Here is a 9,739-nt window from a genome sequence, read left to right on the forward strand (position 1 = left end):
CCTGTGTAATGATCATGCTGTTTAATCAGCTTCTTGATATATCACACCTGTCAGGTGGATGGATTATCTTGGCAAAGGATAAATATTCTCTAACAGGGATGTAAAGAAATTTGTGCACAACATTTGAGAGAAATAAGCTTTTTGTGCTTATGGAAAAATTCTGGGAACTTTTATTTCAGCTCATGAAACATGGGACCAACACATGTTGTGTTAATAATTTTGTTCAGTATATATACACTACCGTTCAAAAGTTTGGGGTCACTTAGAAATGTCCTTGTTTTTTAATTAAAGCACATTTTTTGTCCATTAAAATAACATCAAATTGATCAGAAATACAGTGTAGACATGGTTAATGTTGTAAATGACTATTGTAGCTGGAACTGGCAGATTTTTTATGGAATATCTACATAGGTGTACGGAGGCCCATTATCAGCAACCTTCACTCCTGTGTTCCAATGGCACGTTGTGTTAGCTAATCCAAGTTTATCATTTTAAAAGGCTAATTGATCATTAGAAACCCCTTTTGCAATTATGTTAGCACAGCTGGAAACTGTTATGCTTATTAAAGAAGCAATAAAACTGGCCGCCTTTAGACTAGTTGAAAATCTGGAGCATCAGCATTTTGTGGCTTCGATTACAGGCTCAAAATGGCCAGAAACAAAGAACGTTCTTCTGAAACTCGTCAGTCTATTCTTGTTCTGAGAAATGAAGGTTATTCCATATGAGAAATTGCCAAGAAACTGAAGATCTCGTACAACGCTGTGTACTACTCCCTTCACAGACCAGCGCAAACTGGCTCTAACCAGAATAGAAAGAGGAGTGGGAGGCCCCGGTGTACAACTGAGCAAGAGGACAAGTACATTTGAGTGTCTAGTTTGAGAAACAGACGCCTCACAAGTTCTCAACTGGCAGCTTCATGAAAGGTGAGTAATTGCATTTCTGATGTCCAGAAGCTCTTTTCGGTCATAAGAGACGGTAGCAGCAACATTATGTACCAAACAAGTTACGAACAATGCGAAAAAAAGAAACAAACTAGCAATAGTTCTTCCTGGCTGTATGAAATAACACTATCCTGCCGATAGAGTGTATATAATCCCAAATCTAATATAGATTTTCTGGGCTAGCAATGTAAGAAATAATACTGCAAAGTTTCCTATTGACTAGAAGCGAGGCAGCCCTCTCTGTCGGCACCATCAGCACTTAATGATTCTCTACACTATACTCTACACTACACTATACTTAATTGTTTTGTTACATAAACTGAAATTAGGTGAACTATTAGAATTTTTGCATTGAAGAAATGGCGGAGCGATTTCTGCATAGTGCATCTTTAATTATTAAGCAAGTGAGGAGTTTTTGAGAGAGTGTGGAATTTAGTCGAGAAAAAAATTAATTGTTTTTTTGATACCTGAGGCTTATTTGATCTAATATAAGTTAAGTAATGCTTAGGTTGTTATGAGCATACTGATAATAAGTGTGATGCACGTGACATTCTGGTAAACTGAGAAAAAACACAATTCATTGAATTGTCCCTGTTGAAATTCAAGGCATCTATGCATATTCATGAGGCTAGAATAGCATCTCACTCTCCATTGAATACAGGCGGTTGACGTCAACACCCTTATCGAATATTGAAAATATATTCAAATAACGAGATGTATCTACCAATCCAGAGAGGAATGGGCGGGAGCTTGACATCCCGCTGTTCCGCTCTATGGACAGCGAATCCCATTGTTAGGGCGGAGTCACAAGCATCTTGTCATTTTGTCCAGGATCTCTGATAACATTGCTAGCCAGACAGTTATTAGTGAATTTTTTCGCGAAGTCAGTGGTCGATATTTGTGCAAAATATTCATTTTCTATCGCTTGATGTTGTTATGGTAGTTGCTTTTTAAGCGAACGTTTTACATTTCAAATCGTAGACCGAGGAATGAGTGATTTTCATTTAGGAATAACATGTCGATAACATTAGCTAGCTAGCCGAAGTAGCTAACGTTAGCTACTGTTATTATCTAGCTCTTTGTTTTGACTGTGATGGTCTGATGATGTTGAATCGCTTGGACAGCTGCTGGGGGCTCGATATAGTATTCGTATGAACAGACATATTATATTTTAATGGGTTGTTAAACAGTAGTTAATGTGTAATACCGTTACTTCTGTAACGAGTGGAGGATACATGTGGTTGTAAACTAACAATAGTACGTTTACAAGCTAGCTACTATAGCTAGCTAAACAACGAGGGGCTGAGAAGAGGACATGGGCAATTGTCTCAAATCGCCGACGTCGGACGATATATCTTTGCTTCACGAGTCTGACAGAGGAAGTTATGGGGACGCAGACGCGGATTTGGAGCCACCTCCGCCTTACCAGGTCAGACTTAATTTTAACTTAGATAGATAGTTTTATTAGTTATTTAGCTAACAAACGTTAGCTAGTCACTGCTGTGAAGTAGGGTTATGATAATTGACAGAATCATGCAAAACCCAGGGTAGGGGTCAAATGCATTTAACATCTTGGGAATCTGGTCAAAACATTTTCTGATTATTTAGCTAGCTGGTTGATGTATTTTCTTTTGTACTCTTCCAGACCATTTATGACTCATTCATCTAGCTCGGTAACGTTATAGTTTAAAGTTGCTGTCAAATGTATAGTTTCAATTTGCCCGAATGAAAGATTTAAAGACCAGGGGAAATAATAGATTTTGAATATTTTGATATATATATATATTTTACCTTTATTTAACTAGGCAAGTCAGTTAAGCACGAATTCTTATTTACAATGGCGGCCTACCCCGGCCAAACCTGGACAAGGGCCAATTGTGCTCAGCCCTATGGGACTCCCAGTCACGGCCAGATGTGATACAGCCTGGATTCGAACCAGGGACTGTAGTGACACCTTAGACTATGCAGGGCCTTAGACTACTGAGCCACACGGGAGTCCATAGTGCATTAAAATTATTATTTTCATAGCTAGGTATTGCAACTGATTATGGGTCTGAGTTTTCATATTACAATAGTTTAACAAACCCAGTTACACAAAGGAAAAAACACACACGCAGCACTTTTGTTGCCCAAATGCTTTTAAATCTCACAAAAGTGTTCCTAACAGGCTTGCCAAGAATATCTATAATGGGCAGTTTTTGTCAACTGCTTTATCCACGGCAGGGTGGATAACAGTACAACAGTATCTATGGGCTTAAAAAGCCTAAATGAAAAAACTTTAGCTGACATGAAATTTCTGACAAGTTAGAAATAGCTCTCTAAGGTATGCAATGACTAACATGACAAGAGGAACTGATGATGCACTGCCCAATTTCAAAATTGCACCTTGTGCATTCTACTATTACAACTAGGTGTCATCTGGCATCAACTTTATCAATTGAATCCAATATAAGCCCAGCCACTCTTATAGGCAGGGTGAAACCGAGCTAGGAGGGTGGCCCATCCCACCTCACCCATACAGTGATTGATAAAACACTGGGTTGTGCGATCAGTCCATGTGTGTGTGTCTTTTCTCCAGGAGCAGGCTCACATGCCGGTGTACCACCCCACCCCCAGCCAGGCCCGCCTGCCCACCCAGCTGACTGAGGAGGAGCAGGTCCGTATCGCCCAGCGTATCGGCCTCATCCAGCATCTTCCCCGGGGCGTCTATGACGGAGGCCGGGACGGCTCCGAGAAAAAAATCAGAGAGTGAGCATCTGCATACCACTGTTTTTATTCTTTGATATTATATATTGATATAATTAGTTTACCACTGTTTTTATTCTCTGATGTTATTGATAAAGATCGCTGATCATGTGACCTAACTAGGTAAAACTTCGGCCCTAGCTATAACATTTAACTGTGTGTTTAACATAACTAGTGCCCATAGTTTTTCCTGGTCAGGTAATGTGCTCAGGAAAAATATACGACAGACTCTAATCAAAACTACTATTCATAATTGTATATAACCCATTTTCTAGGTGTGTGATATGTATGATGGACTTTGTATACGGGGACCCCATCCGGTTCCTGCCCTGTATGCACATTTACCACATGGACTGTATAGATGACTGGCTGATGAGGTCCTTCACCTGCCCCTCCTGCATGGAGCCTGTGGATGCTGCTCTGCTTTCCACCTACGAGACCAACTGACCCCTAAGACAACCCTACCCCATTATGATGAGCTCCGCCTAGAATCCCTACAAACACACACACACACACACACACACACACACACACACACACACACACACACACACACATTCTACAACCATCACAGACTTCTTACAGCGCCACCTCCACCAGCCCCAACAAATACATACACACGCTGCCCTCCTCCCCTCCGCTTTTAACTTTGGGATATAAAGTAGCATGGTGTCTTGGTCGGTGATGACATAGAGAGAGACTATGCGAACACTAGTGATTAACAATGAAAAGACTTTGACCCATCCACCCATCACCTGGAACTGGCTCTGAACTGAACAGGCTGAGTCATGGAGGACATAGGAGGACAAGCATGCAAAATATGTTTGTGTGTCTGTGGTGGACTGGGTTCCTGAGCCAGCTGTTGAATACAGTAGGCCTGGGTTGGTGATGTTATGGTGGGAAGGAGGGGGAGGGGGCTGTTACACTGCATTTCCACTTGAGCAGGTCTCGGTGGTATCCCATCCCAGTAAATTGTTCACCATGATTAGTAGTTGGGAATGGGATTGGATAATTCTCTGTAGTCTGAATTTGGCCACCAGGAGGTATCCTATCAGATTCCTTTAAAAGCCACAGCTGGCAACACGATGACATGACTTATCTGTCTTCTAAAGTCTCCAAATCCTGCACTCTGAATATGGCTTAGTAAGGGTAAAAAAGCCCCAGGAAAGCCGGCATGGTGGCGTAATAATAGGTATCTCTCTATGGACTGAAGCTTACCCTGTTTTAGTGTTACAGTTGCAAAGTAAAATAAGTTACAGAGCATAGTATTCTTTAGGCTTACAACAATGTAACTATGGTATGCACATACACAGTGCAGAAATCACCCAAAGTCCATCCTTTATTAGACTATATACTACATGCATTAGCTTTTGTTTTGCCATTCAGATTTACCATTCGAAATAGCTCCACTGCCATTCCGAATGGCCTAAAGAAGTGTATGAGCTGTATGTCAGTCACCCTGTGTAAGGTTAATATGTTTTACTTTTAGAGGATTAACATAGCTGTCAGCCAATGTAAAGGGCTCATTTGTGCATGTGGTGGAGGATCAGTCTAGAAGTTAGGAATGCTTGCACACACATTAAATCTGATCCCGAGATTTGCACTTTACTTATAGGACATTAACGGAAGCATTATGTTAATATATATATATATCTATAACCTTGCACTTTTCAATATTATTTATTATTTTTGCAGCACAGAAGTTAGGATTGATATTGATAATGGTATCAATGCTACCATTGGTCACTTGTCACATTAAAGAAAAGCTCAATAGCTGAATATACATTCATGAATTGTGTGATTCAGTAGAGTGAGTCTCTGCTTTGTTTTGCTTGTCTTGATCCTAGTGTGTGTTTTTGTGTGAAAGTGACTGGGAGAAGGGGAGACATTAAGAATAGTGGAATTTCTTCCCTTAAGTACTTAGCTTACTTATCTGTATTTTCAGTCTTCTCCCACAGTCCATACATCATTGCGCAAAAATACGTTCTGGCTGTTTTTACATACACTATGATTTCCTTTTTTGTTTGTCGCTTTTTATATATATATATATACACATGTTTGAAACTGCTGCTGCGGTGAATTATTTCCATTAAATGTTTAGTTTATATTATAATGATACCCTTTTCTGTATTTATGTTTGCAGTGGTGGAAAAAGTACCCAAATTCATACTTGAGTAAAAATAAAGATACCTTAATAGAAAATGACTCAAGTAAAAGTCACCCAGTAAAATACTACTTGAGTAAAAGTTAGAGTATTTGGTTTTAAATATACTTAAGTACCAAAGATCAATGTAATTGCTAAAATATACTTAAGTATCAAATGTAAAGTATAAATCATTTCAAATTCCTTATATTAAGCAAACCAGACGACACAATTTTCTTGTTTTTTAAATTTACGGATAGACAAGGGCACACTCAGACATAATTTACAAAACAAAGCATTTGTGCTTATTGAGTCTGCCAGATCAGAGGCAGTAGGGATGACCAGGGATGTTCTCTTGAGAAGTGCGTGCATTGGACCATTTTCCTGTCCTGCTAAGCATTCAAGATGTAATGAGTACTTTTGGGTGTCATGTAAAATGCATGGAGTAAAAAATACATTATTTTCTTTAGGAATGTAGTGAAGTAAAAGTAGTTAAAAATATAAATACTAAAGTACAGATACCCCCCAAAACTACTTAAGTAGTACTTTAAAGTATTTTTACTTAAGTACTTTACACCACTGGATGTTTGTATATCTCCTACCTTTAGATGTATTGTTTGTCATTGTGTTTGTAGGAGATAAAAGTTTTGGCCATTAGAGTTTACACTGGTTTAACTATGCATCTGCAAAACTCTGTCCCAAAGATATAGAGTGCAAGAGGGAGAAGATTTACAGTGCATTTGGAAAGTATTCAGACCACTTAACTTTTTCCACATTATTCTACAATGGATTACATTTTAAAAATCCCCCATCAATCTACACACAATAACCTGTTTTCACTTTGTCATTATAGGGTTAGACATTATGCAAATGTATATATAAAAACAAAAACCTTATTTACAGTTGAAGTCGGAAGTTTACATACAACTTAGCCAAATACATTTAAACTCAGTTTTTCGCAATTCCTTACATTTAATCCTAGTAAAAATTCCCTGTCTTAGGTCAGTTAGGATCTCCACTTTATTTTAAGAATGTGAAATGTCAATAATAGGAGAGAGAATGATTTATTTCAGCTTTTATTTCTTTCATCACATTCCCAGTGGGTCAGAAGTTTACATACACTCAATTAGTATTTGGTAGCATTGCCTATAAATTGTTTAACTTGGGTCAAACGTTTCAGGTAGCCTTCCACAAGCTTCCCACAATAAGTTGGGTGAATTTTGTCCGATTCCTCCTGATAGAGCTGGTGTAACTGAGTCAGGTTTGTAGGCCTCCTTGTCGCAGACGCTTTTTTAGTTCTGCCCACAAATTTTCTATAGGATTGAGGTCAGGCCTTTGTGATGGCCACTCCAATACATTGACTTTGTTGTCCTTAAGCCATTTTGCCACAACTTTGGAAGTATGCTTGGGGTCATTGTCCATTTGGAAGACCCATTTGCAACCAAGCATTAACTTCCTTACTGATGTCTTGAGATGTTGCTTCAATATTTCCACATAATTTCCCTACCTCATGATGCCATCTATTTTGTGAAGTGCACCAGTCCCTCCTGCAGCAAAGCACCCCCACAACATGATGCTGCCACCCCCGTGTTTCACGGTTGGGATGGTGTTCTTCAGCTTGCAAGCGTCTCCCTTTTTCCTCCAAACATAACGATGGTCATTATTGCCAAAAAGTTCTATTTTTGTTTCATCAGACCAGAGGACATTTCTCCAAAAAGTACGATCTTTGTCCCCATGTGCAGTTGCAAACCGTAGTCTGGCTTTTTTAATGGCGGTTTTGGAGCAGTGGCTTCTTCCTTGCTGAGCGGCCTTTCAGGTTATGTCGATACAGGACTCGTTTTACTGTGGATATAGATACTTTTGTACCCGTTTCCTCCAGCATCTTCACAAGGTCCTTTGCTGTTGTTCTGGGATTGATTTGCACTTTTCGCACCAAAGTACGTTCATCTCTAGGAGACAGAATGCGTCTCCTTCCTGAGCAGTATGACAGCTGCGTGGTCCCATGGTGTTTATACTTGCGTACTATTGTTTGTACAGATGAACGTGGTACTTTCAGGTGTTTGGATGAACCAGATTTGTGGAGGTCTACAATTTTTTTTCTGCGGTCTTGGCTGATTTCTTTTCATTTTCCCATGATGTCGAAGATGCATTGAGTTTGAAGGTAGGCCTTGAAATACATCCACAGGTACACCTCCAATTGACTCAAATTATGTCAATTAGCCTATCAGAAGCTTCTAAAGCCATGACATCATTTTCTGGAATTTTCCAACTATTTAAAGGCACAGTCAACTTAGTGTATGTAAACTTCTGGCCCACTGGAATTGTGATACAGTGAATTATAAGTGAAATAATCTGTCTGTAAACAATTGTTGGAAAAATGACTTGTGTCATGCACAAAGTAGATGTCCTAACCGACTTGCCAAAACTATAGTTTGTTAACAAGATATTTGTGGAGTGGTTGAAAAACGAGTTTTAATGACTCCAACCTAAGTGTATGTCAACTTCAACTGTAAATAAGTATTCAGATCCTTTGCTATGAGACTCAAAGTTTAGCTCAGGTACATCCTGTTTCCATTGATCATCCTTGAGATGTTTCTACAACTTGATTGGAGTCCACCTGTGGTAAATTAAATTGGAATGATTTGGAAAGGCACACACCTGTCTATATAAGGTCCCACAGTTGACAGTGCATGTCAGAGCAAAAACCAAGACATGAGGTCGAAGGAATTGTCCGTAGAGCTCCGAGACAGGATTCTGTCAAGGCACAGATGTGGGGAAGGGTACCAAGAACACAGTGGCCTCCATCAGTCTTAAATAGAGGAAGTTTGGAACCACCAAGACTCTTCCTAGAGCTGGCCACCCGGCCAAACTGATCAATCGGGGGAGAAGGTCCTTGGTCAGGGAGGTGACCAAGAAGCCGATGGTCACTCTGCCAAAGCTCCAGAGTTCCTCTGTGGAGATGGGAGAACCTTCCAGAAGGACAACCATCTCTGCAGCACTCCTCCAATCAGTTCTTTAGGTTAGAGTGGCCTGATGGAAGCCACCTCTCAGTAAAAGGCACATGACAGCCCGCTTGGAGTTTGCCAAAAACCACCTAAAGACTCTCAGACCGTGAGAAACAATATTCTCTGGTCTGATGAAACCAAGATTGAACTATTTGGCCTGAATGCCAAGCAACACTGCTGCAGGAAACTTGGCACCATCCCTACGGTGAAGCATGGTGGTGGCAACATCATGCTGTCGATATGTTTTTCAGCTACAGGGACTGGGAGACTAGTCAGGAACGAGCGAATGATGAACGAAGCAAAGTGCAGAGATCCTTGATGAAAACCTGCTCCCAAGTGCTCAGGACCTCAGACTGAGGCCAAGGTTCACCTTACAACAGGAGAGCGACCATAAGGACACAGCCAAGACAACGCAGGAGTGGCTTCGTATAAGTCTCTGAATGTCCTTGAGTGGCCCAGCCAGAGCCCGGACATGAACCCAATCTAACATCTTAAGAGAGACCTGACCAACCTGACAGAGCTTGAGAGGATCTGCAGAGAAGAATGGGGGAAATGTTGTAGCATCATACCCAAGAAGACTGGAGGCTGTAATCACTGCCAAAGGTGCTTCAACAAAGTACTGAGTAAAGGGTCTGAATACTTATGTAAATGTGATGCGTTTTTTTAAATTTTATACATTTGCCAAAATGTAAGAAACAGTTTTTGCTTTTGTTATTATGGGGTATTGTGTGTAGATTGATGAGGGGGCGAAAACTATTTAATTCATTTTTGAATAAGGCTGTAATGTAACAATGTGGAAAAAGTAAATGTTTTTTTACATATTTTGCTTCTTTTTTTTGTTCAGGAATCTGAAAATATATGTAATCTTGGTTTTTGGAAGGCCAAACAGCCCCCATATTGAATCT

General features: G+C 40.0%; 1 protein-coding gene across 1 annotated transcript; it reads left to right on the forward strand.

Annotated features, from left to right (window-relative positions):
- The first annotated feature begins 1,748 nt into the window (after nt 1-1,748).
- On the forward strand, nt 1,749-5,475 carry LOC120020285 (RING finger protein 11-like). The gene is made up of 3 exons (XM_038963841.1): nt 1,749-2,370; nt 3,520-3,689; nt 3,962-5,475. Exons 1-3 carry the CDS (start codon nt 2,257-2,259, stop codon nt 4,131-4,133), a joined length of 456 nt encoding a protein of 151 aa, XP_038819769.1. The 5' UTR covers nt 1,749-2,256; the 3' UTR covers nt 4,134-5,475.
- Nucleotides 5,476-9,739: the final 4,264 nt, after the last annotated feature.

The sequence above is a fragment of the Salvelinus namaycush genome, chromosome 25 (genome assembly GCF_016432855.1).
Source record: "Salvelinus namaycush isolate Seneca chromosome 25, SaNama_1.0, whole genome shotgun sequence".
NCBI lineage: Eukaryota > Metazoa > Chordata > Actinopteri > Salmoniformes > Salmonidae > Salvelinus > Salvelinus namaycush.

Excerpts from the sequence above, each read along its gene's own strand:
- LOC120020285 (XM_038963841.1), top strand. The coding sequence starts at position 2,257 with ATGGGCAATTGTCTCAAATCGCCGACGTCGGACGATATATCTTTGCTT. Across the intron at positions 2,371-3,519 it reads AGCCACCTCCGCCTTACCAG|GAGCAGGCTCACATGCCGGT; the intron begins GTCAGACTTAAT and ends TCTTTTCTCCAG. Across the intron at positions 3,690-3,961 it reads TCCGAGAAAAAAATCAGAGA|GTGTGTGATATGTATGATGG; the intron begins GTGAGCATCTGC and ends CCCATTTTCTAG.